Genomic DNA, 16,242 nt, shown 5'->3' with positions numbered 1-16,242 from the left:
TCCTCCAATCCATTCGGTATGAATTCCTGGGGTTTATGAGACTGAAAAAATCATTTCAGCATAAGCCATTTGTCTGGTTTTGTGGCAGCTGTAAATTCCGTTGCTCCAGAAACAATCCAATCTTCAACCTCCCCATTATTTTTAATGGTTGAATTAATGTACTAACCACTCGTATTTGAAAATCCATCTTGCTGAATTATCAGGATCATGTACAATGGATAAGTAGACAAAGGATTTACCGATTTACAAAACCGTTAGCATCTTTGACATTTATTTGAAAGAAAGCAATGCTCTAGTTTATTCACTATTTCAAGGATAACTTACGAGACAGAGAAAGAAAGACACATTTCAAGGGAACAAGTGAGAGGCCTTTCCCCGAGGTCCATGGAAAACAGCACACAAAGCCCTTCACAGCCCCTGGGCAGCTGCAGGGTGCCAGGAGGAGCAGGAATTCATGTGGAAAGGCCTTCTCATGTGGCCCAGCGTACCCCAGGTCCCCGCAGTTCATTGTGCTGCTTAAAAATATGTAAACATTGGGCCTCCCTGGTGGCGCAAGGGGTTAACTCTCAGCACTATGAAGCTCTTCGCAGCCACTGCAGCACGAGTTCGACCCCCGGCCAGGGAGCTGACCCACATGGCGCAGCAGACCTCTCCTGTCTCCCCACTGCTCCCCGCAGCAGTGTATTTCAGTAGATCTGTCTGTTCTGTTCCCCACTCTGTCTCTGGTGAATCCTCTCATCCCCCGCTTCTCTGGCCTGTACCCCAGTTCTTGTATGCATAAATAAATAAATCTTTTAAAAAATGTAAACATCAATTTGTCTTTGGCTCAGCTTCAGGGCAGCTGTAAGGCATTCATCAGAAAATTAGATTAAACAGGTGTTCCCTTTCTCTCTCTCTTACCTGATCAACGACTCGTGTGGGTGGATGGAAGGCAACTCACTTTGGAAATGTTTCTTACCCTGTTGATATGAACCTCTGACACCTTCCAGCTAAGGCAACACCCACAGCCCAGATGGAGAAGTAGGGGGCCATGGGAAAAGAGGATGGTTTGGGGGCTGAGCTCTGGAAGGAGTCAGGCAAGTTCTGGAGAAGCGTCTGCTGGGCTAGGAGCTGGGAGTCTCTGGAATCTCAGGAGGCCCATCAGGCTGTGCCTTTTAGAACCTCTGCCTCGTGAGGTGCTGTGTCAGGGTCCCAAACAGCTAGCGCCCCCACGTTTCCCTGGACATGTGGTCATGAGCCCCAGTGCCAAGGAGACCTACTGCCAATTTGGGCAAATCCAGTTTTCTTTCTGTTGAATCAGATGAGAAGGCTCAGGCCCAGGGCAAGAGGAGCTGGGGGGCTTTCAAAGCCATAGAAGGAGTCTGATCCAGTAGCTCTCAGTAGGAACATGGCTCTAAATGGGGCTTCTTGTCCGGACCCCGGCAGGGAACCCATAGGTTCCAGGGCACGTGGGGGGTGGAGGGCAGAGCTCTGGAAAGATGTGCTTTGTGCTCTTTGGGAGCAGAACAGGTATGTGGCATTTTTTGGAGGTGCAGGGTAGGGATAAGGCCGCCTTCCCACAGGCTGACGTAATTCCATTTGAAAGCTGGAAGGAATATTTTTTGAGTGGGCACAGCACAAAAGCAGGGCCATGTCTCCCTGGCTCAGAGTGACAGGTCACTGTGTCCTTTCAAAGGCAATCAGCTACCCTGAGGCGCCATCCAACATCCCTCCCAGGAACAAGGGTTTTTGTGCAAAATTCTGCCTGTGATCTCCGGGGCACTCCTGGGGAATGAAAGCAGATGCATTTTTAAACAACAAAATGTGTGTGTGTGTTTGATTATGGTCCAAGCTTTAATAGCATGGTAAAATATTTATCTTATTTCTTACAGCTAGCATGCAATCGATCTGTGACACTGACAATATTTGGGAAGGTCAAAGTCTACTCAGCACAGTGAGACGGAACCACTCAAGGTATATGCGTATCACTTAGTGGGAAATGCAGACCCATCGCTGGGCAAGCCCCTCTCCTGAGACGCCCCCTCCCACCTGACGGGAAGAGGCACCGTGCTCCCGGGAGCACAGTTGTTCATACCGCAGACGCTCGATTCTCTTCCAAGCCAGAGTGGAGGCCTGGGGGTGTCTCTCTGGTTTGGGATTTTAAGAAGTGTCTTAGCAAACCTACCCGATCAAGTTAATCTCCCGCTTGGACGCGGGAGGGCTTTGATCTGTTTCAATTCCTGCCCCCTTCTTTGATAACTGATGGGAAGTGGGTACCGGGGGTGGGGTTGAGGGTGTGTGGAGCATGGATTATAAATACTAAGTAAATACGGGGAATGTGAGCACAAATGAATGGTGATGGCGTTTTCGAGAGGAGGTGGGAGGGGCTGGGGAAGAGGATGGGAAATCGGCAACCACTGAATTAGAAAATGTTTGAGTGGAGGGCTCTCCAGACCACACTCTCTGTCATCCAGGGAAAGAAACTGGGGATGGACCCGCTGGTGACACACAGATCCGGCATCTCCTGGGCTCACCAGCGCCGGCTCTCCGGGGGGCTCTGGGGAGCAGGACCGGGAGAGGCCCAAGGTGCACCAAGGGCTGTGCACTCCCGGCAGTGTGTGGGGAGAGGCTCCTCTCCAGATGGCCTGAGTGGGAGCCAGGAGGCATGAAAGGAGGGACTCTGTCCCCTTATTATAAATTCCAAGTGGATACAAATAGTCAGTCAGGAGGCCGAGAAAATAAAAAATAGTTACAGACACTTTACCTTTTCTATGTTCTATTTGTATACACAGCATGGAAAAGAAAGCTGGCTCAAAGATAGCACAATGCCAGAACTCTGCATTTTTTCCAGCACAAACTATTTCTGACCTACAGAGAACGGGCTCCATTCCACGGAGCCTTGCAACTGGGCCTCCTCTCTCGTCTCCTTTCCTATAAAATGACAACTCGTTCTAAAAAGGCAAGGAACAGCCTTTTCCCAAAAACGCGAGTCCTGTGGGCTTCTTGTCCTTCGTCTGTCTGTAAGAGGAGAGCATCACTTTGAACTTGAGTGGACTGGCCTCCAAAAGCCACCTACCCACCAAGCCCAAAGCCAGTTTCCTCCCAGATGATACATGAGCATGAGGAAGTGGTCATTTTCTTAATTCCACTCTGGCCAGTGGCCGGGGAAGAATGCTGATGAGCCTGGGCTCAGCCCAAACTTCCCCAGTTCTCCTCTCGCCACACGTCTCCCGGACGTTAAGAGGCCCCTCCGAGGCTGGGGTGCATTGACCAGAACAGCGACCTCAGCCGGCCCCCAGCGCCCTCCCTGAGCACCCACACCCCTCTGCCTGCCCTGGATTCACCTTGTGCGGAAGCCATCAAGGGGGAGCAAATTCCATGAAAACCATGTCAAAAAGAGATGAAAACAAAGTAAAAACCAAAAATGGATGGTAAGTCACTCTCTTTGCTAAGAAATCACCCTATCAGTCACCCCACAATGCAGAGATCTGATCTGTGGCTGTTTGGGGGCCGTTCCTCACGGGGATGCTCCGGTGGAACAGTGTCGCAGGCCACAGGGGTCTGGCTGTCCTGAGAGCTGCGAAGGGAAACCGTAGGCAGGTCCAGATCACGGAGGACCTCATTTTATTGTTGATCCATGGGGAGTTTGGGCACACAGGACGTGAAGGCAAATAGAGCGTGATGCTCGGCCCAGGCGGGGGTCCCCTACTCGGGCAGGACCCCACCCCCAGCCTCCTTGCCGGCACCATCAGCTGTGGACAAGGGAGCTGAGCAAGTTGGTGCAGGATGGAGCTTTCCCTCCACCTCCCTTTGCCGCGCCGTCTTCCCATAAAACAGCACTTGAACATTCACAAAATCAAAAAAAAAAAAAAAAAGAATGAAAAAGGAAAAAGAAAAAAAGCAGCACTTCTTTCTGAATACCAACGCCCGGGCGGAGCGGAGCGTGGCAGGCAAACCCGTCTCATTCTCTTTAGATGTTCGCGTGTGTGTGTTCTTTATTTTTTAAATTAACAAATGGAATGGCAGGTCTATTTCAAACATTAGTAGCATAACACTTAAGTGCAACTTCAGTCTCGCCCCAGGCGTTCCACACCTTCGCGTGTCTGTCTCCACCACAGCGAGCCACACGGGCGGGACCTCCAGCCCACGTCCCTTCCTCCCGCCTCCACCCCCCCTTCCTCCCCAGGCCCCCCTTTCTCATCCCCAGCACCGGAACATGGCCCCTCTCTCTGCCTGTCATCTAAGCAGCCGGGTGGGGAAGAGAATCCAAATAAAACCCAGCTGGGAGCAGCTGCGTCCGGCTGGGCCCAGCCATCAGAGGGTCCCGTCTTCATCCATGGCCTGTGCGCACCAGGACCCGGAGTCGTCCTTGCCACCATGGCCTTGGGTCATGGGAAAGCGTTCCCTGGGACCAGCCCCAGCCTCCTGTCCCTGGCCGGGACATGTGGTCACACGGAGCTGAGTTTCACCAGGCCTCGCACCGAGTCCTCGTGCAGGGAGTCCTGGCTAGCCAGGCCCAGCAGGTGCACGGTGCGGCTGTGGGCCAGAGGGCTGCCCCCCAGCATCCTGGGCGGTGAGGGCGCCTCCTCTGGGGTCAGGAACTGGTGGCCCATGGGCTCCTCTTTCAGGGGCAGTATGTCTGTGAGCGTGGCCTCGGTGGCAAGGTTGGGCATGGAGGAAGGTGGCGTGGGCTGTCCGAGCGTCAGGCTGGTGCAGGGAGTGCCCAGGCCCGACTTCCCTGGCAGGTGCAGCTCATCACTGGTGAGGCTGGGCTCGCTCTGCAGCAAGGGGGTGGCCGCTGCCTGCAAAACGAATTTGGTGCTCTGAATGCACTGGTCTTGGTCGCACTGGAGAGCAGGAGGGAGCCAGCAAAGTGAAGGCCAGAGGAGATGGCAGGAGTCAGGGGAGCACAGCAGGGGGGGCGGTGAGAGAGAGAGAGAGAGAGAGACCATTAGTGACACCGCAGTTAGACAGGGTGGTAAGTGTCTACAGGAACCAGCTCCTTGGGGACACCAGCATGTGGCAAATACCCAAATAAGCTGCTCACTCATAGTCACCATGGGTGGCCAGTGCCCCCAACCCTGCCCCCAGGAATAATGTGAGGACAATGCCTTTTGCTCTTGGGCAGGACCTTATTTAAGATCCACCCCGTGGTCTTTCTGCAGTGCAAGGCAGTAGTCACATATGCTGGACTCTTAGCACATTGTTCTGAACCACAGGGGCCTGGACCCTGCAGGCAGCGGGGTTATTCACGACAGCAAAGGGTGGAGTGGAAGTATCCACTGACAGGTGAATGGATAAACAGGGTACAGGTTCTCCTGCAATATGAAAATAGAGTGTTCTTATTTCATATGATTTGGAGGTTATTTCTGGGTCTGGGGATACTATTGCTATTAATTTATTTAGAAAAATGTTGAGCATTTCCAGACTGAAAAATCGCCCTACAAATCATACCAGGTAGGAATGTTCTACTTTTGGATAGTGGGGGAAATTTGTATATACAGACAGTGGAATATTACTAAGCCCTGAAAAGGAAGGACGTTGTGACAAGATGACAACATGGATGAAGCTTGAGGACATCATGCTAAGTGAAATAAGCCCGGCATGAAAGGACAAATGCTCATGGGTTCTACTTCCTGAGGTCCCTGGAGCTGTCACATGCCTAGAGATAGAAAGTAGAGGGGGGCTGCCCGGTGGGTGCAGTTTCAGTCTTGCAAGATAAAAACAGTTCTGCAGACAGATGGTGGTGACAGCTGCACAACAGTGTGGATGAACCTAAAGCCATGTGTATACTTAAAAGTGGCCAGGATGGCAAATTTTATGCTCTGTTAATTTTACTACGAGAGACAGAGAGAGAGAGAGAGAGAGAGAGAGAGAGAGAGAGAGAGAGATACAGGAGTAACAGAAGCTCCCAAGGATCTGCTCGGGGTTCACAGGCCCTCGCATTCCCACTGCTAATTTTTCATCAACTTCAAGCATCATTAATTTGTGCTTCAGTGATTTTTTAATCTTGTGAAGAGAAAGCCAACATTTCACAAGACATTTCCTTTCCTTCTAAGCATTCTTAAATCACAATACACATGTGATATTTAAATTAAATTATTTTAATTTACTCACTGGATAAAGGAAACAGGGGTAAAGCCCTTTTGAGGCAGCGGTGAGGTGGGGTCTTTGCAAACCCTTCCCCTGAATTTCCAGCAAGTTTCAGAAAAGCCCTTTCTAAGGGAAGGAGACGAATGGGTTACGGGGCAGCTCAAAGTCCAGTCCTTTCCTGGATGACAGAATATTCTGTTAGCGCATCAGGACCTGATGTCCAAGCAAGAAACTCTAGGCCCTGCTTTGTCTCTCTAGTTCTTAGAACAAACGTTTCCCCTCCTTCCAAATGAAGCTGCTGTGGCTCAGGTGGTTGGTGGACTGGAGACCTTCAGATAGAGTGAGGGATCTAGGGTTGGAGGTGGGGACTGGCTGGTAGCAAACCTCTTCCCACTAACGCTCATTTGACACACAGTAGGTGCCAAGACCTGGCCCTATCATCTCCTCCGTTCTTTTTGGAACTCTGAGTTACTGAGGAACCAGAACCTTGTACTATTAGCTTTGCAACTGGGGTGCTTCACCCTCTTACTGCCAGGGTAGCCCTGGAGGGACCCTCACCCCCCTCCAGGCACAGAAACAACAGAGGCCTGCAAACCGCAGCCTTGGGGACAGAGAAGTGGCCCCCGAACACAGTTCCTCAGGCTTTTATCTCATCTGCCCAGAGTGTGTGTGTCCTTTCTGGCCAAGTGGGTTTCTTTCTAAAATCACAGGCTAAGCCTCCCCCCGCCCAGCCCCCTGTCGGGATGAGAAGGTGGAAGAGCCGCTGTCTACAGAATGCAGAGGTTTTAGAAGCTCAAAGACCTTGGTTCCAGGCTTTATTCTCATAAAGCTTTAAAATCTCAGGGAAGATCCTGGCTTTTCTGTCAGAGTTTCATCCCAGCCCCGGGAGCTTCCCCACACTGTGAAGGGGCAGGTGGGGGAAGGGGCTGAGGGCTGAGGTTACCCAGCTCTGCAGGTCGTCATCTCCCCTGTGACCCAGATCACTGTCTCAGTGGCACTTTGCCAATGGGTGACTGGGCAGTTTGGGGGAAGGGATCCTTCCTGCTGGCGAGGCTGAACGGCCGGAGGGTGGCCGACAGCCTGGCCTGTGGGGTCCCCCGGATCCCCAGCGCTGTCAGCTCTGTTCAGCTCTCGTCTCCTTCGTGACTGGGCAGAGGCAGAGAAGAACAGTTCTTCTGATTAAACATTCATCTTCTGGAAATGATCCCAGGGCCTTGGGCAAATTGTGCTTTGCAGAGAGATTTTTATGGAAATTACCAGTTAGTCTCACGGACAGGGCTGGGAAGCTCAGGCCTTGGGGCCTCCGGTTCAGCTCTGCTTCCAGCAACACCCGAAAATGGGTCAGGACCGAGATGCCGCCAGAGAGCTCTGGCTTTCACTCCCTTTCCTGGATGACCGGGTCTTGTTCTCAGCCTTCCCACCTGGAGCCCTCGATCATCCTAAAACCTTCTGTCCACGCAGCACCCCACCCCCAGGTGAGAGAAGCTACAAATTAGATTTGTGACCTGAGGAAAGGCTGTTTTGTTGCAAGCTAATTGGCAGATTCTATTTTAGGGATCAGCCCAGGTACTTCTGATGGCTCCTAGAGACTCACAGGGGAATTAATTAGAGGTCAGACTCGAGGAGACTTTCAAGGTCAGGTGGCTCAAGTGTGAGGGGAAGGTGGCCTCCTACCCCATCCCCCACTTCCTCCCTCTCTCCCTCTCCAGCTTGTCCAGTGTGTTGTTAGTGTGCTGGTGTGTGGTGTTCTGTGTGGTGTATGTGTGGTGTAGTGTGTGGTATATGTGGTATGCGTGTGGTGTATGTGGTGTGTGCTGTGCTGTGTGTGTGTGCTGTGGTATGTGGTGTATGTGTGGTTTATGTGGTGTGTGCTGTGCTGTGTGTGTGCGCTGTGGTATGTGATGTATGTGCTGTGTGTGGTATATATGGCGTGTGTGTGGTGTGATGTATGGTGTATGTAGTGTGTGCTCTGTGTGTGTGTGTGTGGTGTGATGCTGCTATCAGTGAACACAATTGCAGAGCCCATAAACCTTGGTGTCTACATCTTGTTTGTATCCATAACTTTGACCATAGTTTCTCACATTTAACCGAATTCCCCTGAAAGGCCAACCCCATGAGGGGTACCCAGGAACCAGGCTTTATTCCATAGGCTACTGACCACATGAATTCCTATCGACTTTTATGGGGCCCCTGGAATGGGAGACTACATTTTTTATTGCTTCCCTATGATTTAATTATTCCAATCATGGACCCATGTTGAATGAGTTGAATTTTAAACTCTCTGACTAGCAACTGTCTTAGAAGAAACTCATTAATTAGGGATATCTGGTTTTCACCTTCATTTTGCACCTGCCAAGAGCCCTTTCTGGTTGCATTTCCCACTGGAGAACTTCAAGAGAAATGGCTGACGTTTTCGGGGTTACTATGGAGATGGTGCATGACAAAACGTTCTCACAGCTCTTCCTTCTCCCTTTGCTTCTAATTCCTATCTGGCCATCCCTTGTTCAATTTTCTGCTAGATTTCCTTCCTGTCTGGACTCACCAATTCTCCTCTTCCCTTCCCTCTTCTCCTTTCAAACGTTTTCTCTCCCATTTCTTCCCTTTCTTGTTCCCCTCCCCACTCTCAGCCTTTACCTGGAATCTTTTTATGCTCCTGCCCCACGTCCTGGTTTTTCATTCGCGCACTCCCACCTTCGCCCGGTAGAGGGCGTCATCACCGCTCACTTTCCCTCTCACCATGGGAGCTGGGCTGCAGGCACTAAGCCCAGGAAGCCGCCAGAACATCTGAATTCATCTAAGCAGTTATATAATCTCAAGGAAAAACAACCAAGCACCAGGATATTGGACAGTGACAAGTCATCTACTGTGGACCGGAAATTGAGAAACTCATGTTTTCATCCCAAAACAACCCTTTAAAGGTCCATGTTTATCAAATATTAGGTTGAACCGCATGAAGTTGCCACGTTGAAGGTAAAAAATCATCCACAAGCTGAATACTAATAGAATAAAGACCTGATCGCTGGTAAGAGCAGCTATGAAAAGACCCTTCTGTTAGCAGCACAGAACTGACACTTTCTGGAGTGCTGAGCATTTGCTGTAGCGACACTAAGTCACCGTGACGCTGGCTGATTTATTGCCCAAATGAAGCGCTGGCATTTAACTTGCAAAGAAGTTTATGGCTTCCTATGTTCAGATGGCACACACATTATCACTTAATGCTGCAATTTAAAAACACCATGGAGATAATTCACTTTTGTTTCTGCAGATTTTCAATAAAATCATTCATGTTGGAATATATTTTATTTTATTCTCTCTTCTTGCCTGAAATAAACCAAATGTACAGATTAAATGCTGCTAAAAGCAAAGCTAGGCATTTTCTGTAGGGTCTATGGACAAATTAAGGATGAATGAAATCATTTATTTCTTTTGCTCCAATTCTTTCAAGAGTGTTATCGTTGGGCATTGTTTATTTCTGTTTGGCTGTGAAGCCGCGTTCTGGGGCCTTAGGAATGTTCCTTTATAGTGGTAAAAACATTACAAATGTTTGAAGTCCACCTAAATTGTAGGTGAGGAGGAGAGGGCCTTTTAATTTTTTTACTTAACATTATCATTTAAGTTTGTCTAAGTCATTTTATTCTACTACATTTGATTTTTCAGGGTATGCAAAGAGAATTCTTCTAAATACGAGTTCAATAAATCATGCAACTGCTAGGTTTAGTCTTGTTTTCATTTTGATAAGGGGGATTTAAAAATTAAGTAAATAAAGTAAATGATTTTCTAAAAATAAAAGTTCCAACAACTATGTACTAAGTTACTATCTTTGAGTTCAGCATGTGATCCCAAAAGATCTTGGTGGCTACAAGTGCCAGATATAAATAGAAATGATGACCCTTAGGTTATTCAGAATCTAAACTATCAGACAATCAAATGAGATATGCAGGAAGAAATGGACCATTAATGGGACTGCACATACACGGACTGTCATGGACCAAATTCAATATTAGGTCATAATAAAATCCAATAGGAAGGAAAATGAGAAGAATGAAAATTCGACCCTCACCTGGCACTGGTGCAGCTGTGGCTGCTCAGGATTTCACAGGCATTCAGACAACAGTGGTTGCCTCTGGGTTTATGTGCGCCGCTTTAATGCTTTCTCTGTGCCTTCATTACACTCTAACACTCTCTCCTTGGCAATCTGTAGCCGTGGGAAGATGACTTAAACACCAAATGACCATCCTCACGCTCAGGTTATGTGAGATAGTAAGTTATCAATGAATTTTTCCATTTTTGAGATATTAAATAAGACCTCAGGTGGTGCTCTGATGTTAGCATGCAATCAGTGGTTACCTAGTTTTTCTGTCCTGCAATATCAGGGTATTTATCTAAGACTTAAAGTCTTTATCTTTAATTTCTAAAATAGAGCCTATTTCTCTAGGAGAACTTTTCCTATCAGTCACATAATACCTTCCTGATTTGGACTTTGATTCCTAAATAAAGTAATAAGCAAGAATTTGAGTGAAGACACTTCGGACCTTTTTATCTCCAGCCTTTCCTTCCTTTGCAGATCAACACGCCAAGTCTGGTGCTAATCTATGTCTCCAAATGCTCCTCCTTTGAGGTAAGTAAGCACTGGTCAGACTAATCACATTCAAGGCTAATTTAGTACTTATTGTAGGTAGAGTGGGCAACAAAAATGTGTTTGGGGCATATGGCAAAGATGGCTGCAACCTTTTCTCTAGTTATACAGACAAGGCTTCTCTTTCCAAGGATGATGGATAATTGACACTAGTATGCAAGAGAGCATATGAAGGTGGTGAAACATGAGGGAAACAGTTTTCCAGAGTGCCCAACAGACAATGCAATCTCTGAGAAAAAAGACTCACAGTGAGCCCCAGAGTTAACCAGCCCTTTTCTCAAGGAAATGCCAAACATGGTGTAAGTTGGAATCTGGGCAGCTCACAGCAGACAGAGTGTGAGGAAGCAGAGGTGACTGGCAGGGCACTGGAGAAGAGTATGCTGAGCAGAGAAGAGAGATAAGAAGTTCTAGTGAGGCTCCGCCAAAGTCTGTAGCCAAAGGTTATGCGGTGCATGTGCAGATGAACCCTACCTCCCCCAAAGGCTAGCAAAACAGCAACTGAGAAAAGTTTTGCTGGGGAATATGCATCTCACTAACATCACCAACATCTTGCTACCTTCCCTGGGATCCAACCAGGGCATTAGGTAGGCTTTGCCTCAGGGGTAAGAATCATGCCCTAAAGTGAGACCCTGAACTTGCCCTAACAAAGCTTAATCAAACCCTGATAAGATCTTCAAGAAAGAGAATTTGAAGGCCGGGGTCCCTCGATATTAGAGATGCTGAGAAACATCTTAGATTTTCTGTAGATCTATACTAACAAAATAGAATATAAGCCAACATCATTTTAAGATGATTAGCAGGTAATTGAAATGTCTGCTAAAACAAAAATTAACAATCCTGAGAAGACAACAAAATCTATCGTAAATACTCTATGTTATCCAAAATTTCCCACATTCAATAACGTATCAATAGACATAAAAAGAAACAGAAAAATGTGATCCAGAGTCAACAAAATGACCAACAGACACCAAGCCAAAATAGCCTAGATATACTTCACTTTTAAAGACTTAAAGCAATATTATAATCAAGTTCAAATAATTACAGAAAAAATAAGATCTCAATGAGTAAATGGATAGGGAATATTAGCAGAGAAATACAATTCAGCAAACTAAAAGAACCATGTGAAAATTCTAGAAGCAAAAAATATAATAACCAAAATGAATTTTCTGGGAGATTGGAGATGGCAGAAAAAAGAGTCGGTGAACATGAAGACAGATCAAAAGAAATAAGAGAGTTTGAAGAAAAATGCACAGAGCCCCAGGGTCCTCTCCCCTGGGCAATATCAAATGGTCTAACATAAGAGAAATTGGAGTCCCAGGAAGAGAAAAAATGAGATGAGGCAGGAAAAAAATTGAAGATATAATGGTCCAATATGTTCTAATTTGATGAAAATAGATAACTTTCTTACCCAAGAAAATGAATGAACTCTGAACAATTTAATGTTGGAGATCACCTTTGAACAGCGCAAAGGTGGTACTGATGTGTATCTACCTGTATAAACCTTTAGCTCTTAGGCTAGATGAAAGTGTTTTTCTCCACCTATGGACAGGTTCATGTTCAGCCCTCTATTGTGATGGATCGTGGGACATTAATCATTCTTCTGCAGGAAGGCCTGAGTGGTATGATTTCCTTATGTGTGCCATAAGACCTTCCCACCTGGGAGAACTGGTATGTGGTAAGAACAGCACCTCCCCTGGAGTCCGACTGTCAAGGATGAAGTCTCAGCTTGGTCACTGGTTAGCTGTGTCACATACTCAATGTCCCTGAGTATAAGTCATCTCAAAGGGTGACTAGAATACCCACACAAGATGATTTTGTGAGAATTAAATAAGAAAATGTATGTAGACCCTTACTTAGCCCAGCACCTAGCGCATAGTAGTCAATATCAAAATCTCTCTCTCCCTCAATTGACCAACACTGAATGAAACCAGCTGCCATAACAACTATTCTAGGGGACGTAGTGCTGAACAAACAGAACTAAAATATCAATTATTATCATTAAAGTCATTCCAATTAAATGATTAATATTAATGAAATGTTTTTAATCAAGGGCAAAATCTTTCATTCACAACTGAAATTCATATATCTCTGAAACTTGACTTAAATGATCTTTAAGGTACAAATGATTAATAACAGATCTTTTCCTAGGGGTAGATTTTGCTAGGGGAAAGAGGATTGTGGGGACTGAAACATATGAGAGAAATTCACTGTACACTGTCAGCATGTGAAGCTATGGTGCAGGGTATACTGTGCAGGGCTAAGAGTATACTCTTTGGGGTTGATATTTGATATAAAAAAGAAAAACAAATAACCATCCTGAGTCTGGGAAAATATCAGAGCTGGGAGGTTGCTGAGGGTCAGGCACCAGGCATGTCCAGGTGCCTGGGTGTGTTGGGGTCTGCTTAGACCCATCCACCACCAGTACCCCCTCCTGAAGTAAATGAAACCACAATGGTATGCAAAGTCCACCCAGGATTGAAATTCTACCCATCACCACTTGACAGACTTTCCACCAATCAGAACTACAGTGACTGAAAAGCTCATCTGCAGAAAGTGGATCTGAGTGGGGACTACCCCACCTGTAAGCCATCCCCACCCTGGGCAACTCAGCCACACTGCTTAAATGCTTCTTGGATCAGTGTTTTCCAGGCTGTGGTCCTAAAGTCATGCATAAATGTTTTTCCTTTGCTGTAACTTGACCAGGCCCTGGTTTCTGTGTCTACTGGGTCAGAATTTCTGTGTCTACTGGGTCTACTGGGTATAAATTTGAAGCCCTCTGTGCCTCCATCTTATTCATCTATAAAATGGGGATAATGTTAGCACAGCCTCATAGGCTTGTTGGGAAGGTCAGCATGCATTACTAGGTGGAAACCCTGGCAGAGCAGGCACTAAGTCACATGCTCGTGTGAGGTGGGGTAAATGCCACACTGCATGGGCAAGAATGAGCCTGAAGGAGGGGCATGGGGTGGAGACATGTCCATCTCCACATTCTGCTTAGTGCCAGTCCTGCCTCCAGGTGACTGTCTCCTTTCTCCTTATTCCTGTAACATGGTGCTCACACCACAGAAGACCTTAAAGAACAATTGAATAAGGAGCTTGAGCACCTGTCCATGCTCAGGTGAAGGGAATATTAAGGGACATGGCAGTGTCGGTCTGTTGGCCAGACCCAGCAGGCTGGAAGTCCTGGATGACCAAGAACAACTCTACCTGACAGGATCTGCATTGGGAGGGACTCCGAAAGTCAACATATGCCCTCCCTCCGAAGCGAAACTCCTCTGTCCAACCTCCCTAGGGTGGGAGCTTCCCCAGTCGGGACATTTCCTGGGTGGGGATACCCTCTGCCTCAGGCTCTTGGGTGTTGGGAATACCTCCGGGATGGAGTGGGGTGTGCCTCCAGAGCCTGGCTTACCTCTGGGGCCACAAAGAACACGCCTCATCTTTTTCCCGTCAGAGGTTCCAGATCGGTCTCTCCTAAAGGTGTCCTAACGTATTGGGACATTCCTGTCGTGGGTAGGAGCCTTGGGACCAAATAGGTTGCTCCCAATTGTAAGCTGAATGGAAACCTGGGGTTCTCACAACAAGGGCAGCCTGTGAGCTAGAAGTCATGGGCCCCATGTCGATTAACATTTTAGATTCATCTGTCTAGGAGAAACTCACTAGATTTTTATCATTGGTAATGATTTCTATGTCATCGTATTCATGCTTGGGCATTCTTATGAAGTGAGAAAAGCCAACCTACCAATCATTTCTAACACGTAATGAAATTTTCATGAATGCTCAATTTAACAGTTCATGTAATTGACATATTCACGTGTCGTGTAGACATTAAACATTTAATAATTTTGATTTTGCAGCTGCTTTTCATGTTTTAGATCTTATAATTTTTCCCCCCAGGTCTTAAAATTTTTCACAGTCCCTGGAAAAGCACAAGGGCACGTCGCTTGCAGTGTCAGTGGGTGAACGACCCTGGCCCTGGCCTTGTGGCCCATGGAAGGATTTGATCCTACGAGGCCATCACTTCATGAAGCCACGGTGCCAGGCCCTGTTGCTGAGGACAGCTTCCTGCGAGTTACTAGCTCCACATTTAGGGTGGAGCCTTTTGCAGATGTGACAAAATTGGAGGAAGGAAGGAATGAGGAAAGGAAGATAGGAATAAGTATCAGTTAGTATCAAGTTCTGGAAGCCTAAACCTCCTTTGGAACCCACCTCTGCTGTCCTGCCAATGCCACTGTCTCCAGGTCTGTAGAGCGGGCCCGGGTCTACTCCCCTTGCCCCCATATTGCACGTCCCCTCAATGCCCCACACGTCCCCCGAGGCCTCCTCACTGCTCCAGCCTCATTCACCCCAAATGAAATTCTGATGGTGCTATCCCTGAGGCTTGGCAATGGCTCCCCCCCATTCATAGAACAAAGCCCACTGTAAGGCAGTAAGACTCCGAGGCCTTCGTGTACCTGCTGTCCCTCCTGAGCCCCTCAGATGCCTGCTTTGCAGCCCACACTCCTAGTAACACAGGCCCCCTGTTCCTGCCCTTGTGGGTTTCGCCCCATGTGTGCATATGCGCTGCATGTATTGACCTTTTGCCTTTGCACGGCTACTTCACTGTAATTTAACTGTTACTATTTAGCTCACATGTCATTTTTTCCAGGAAGCTTTGCCTGGAACCTGAGTGCTCCTTTCAGAGATCCCCCATGCCAGCCTTCCATTCCAGCACATTCCACACTCATCTATGCTCTCTGAACAGACCAGATTTAGATGAGTCAACTTGTCCTAAGGTTTTTCAAGATCACCTTTTGCTTTGTGCCAAAGCAAACCCCAAGTGGCTCAAAACTGTTTAACCCAAACTTTTGGAGATGAAAGAGGGTTTGAGGTGATGGTGAGAGTTACCCATGCTGGCTGCTGATTAAAATCACCTCCAGGACCAGTGATGGGTCCCCATGGAGGAGTCTGAGGTAACCAGGCTTAGTTGACTAGGGTGGTGATTCTGACCTGCATCTGAGACTGTCATAAGCTCCCAGAGGTCGGAGCCAGAGCTGGACAGGGTCATCTGACACCAACACAGAGCCAGGAAGCAGAAGTGGGGCAGGAAGTAGGAGTGCCCAGCGCTGACTCCCCGGCCATGTGGCCCCGAGCATGTCAGTCATTACTTGAAAACCTCAGTTTCATTCTTTGTAAAATGGGGGTGACTGGCAGATTCTAGGGGGGATGCAGTGAGATGACTCTTTAGCCCTGTGGCATGACTAGTGCAGACTACGCTCTGTAGAGTGCAGTGATAAACCCGGCAGAGGCCCAAGGGCCACAGTCCATTCTGTATTGAATAAACTAGGTTCCATCTTTGAAATTCACCTCCCTGAAATTCACCTTGTGATTTCAACAAACTCAATGTGAAATGATTTGTGCATTAGTTATATTCGTCTTACTGGGGATTAGAATACAAGGACATTTTTTATTGATTGTGAGCTCTAACAATATCCCCCCAAAATGAAATAAATAAATAAAAAGGAAGCTGATGGACTGCTTGGCAAATTGCAGTGCAA

The 16,242-nt window shown here is 47.4% G+C and overlaps 1 protein-coding gene across 2 annotated transcripts in view; it reads right to left on the bottom strand.

The window, feature by feature from the left end:
* Positions 1-4,427: 4,427 nt before the first annotated feature.
* Positions 4,428-16,242, bottom strand: part of ZDHHC14 (zDHHC palmitoyltransferase 14) — a gene marked incomplete at both ends in the record, with an annotated part of 219,872 nt that continues 208,057 nt past the window's right edge. The window contains one exon of one of the 2 annotated variants that reach the window (XM_084256183.1): positions 4,428-4,826. In XM_084256183.1, the coding sequence (XP_084112309.1) occupies positions 4,428-4,826 (399 nt within the window). The remainder of the gene's footprint in view (positions 4,827-16,242) is intronic. The other variant, XM_084256184.1, reaches the window with a different exon arrangement.

This window comes from Talpa europaea (genome assembly GCF_964194135.1).
Source record: "Talpa europaea genome assembly, chromosome: 2".
In the NCBI taxonomy this organism is placed as follows: Eukaryota; Metazoa; Chordata; class Mammalia; order Eulipotyphla; family Talpidae; genus Talpa; species Talpa europaea.
This window is presented reverse-complemented; position numbering and strand designations above follow the sequence as displayed.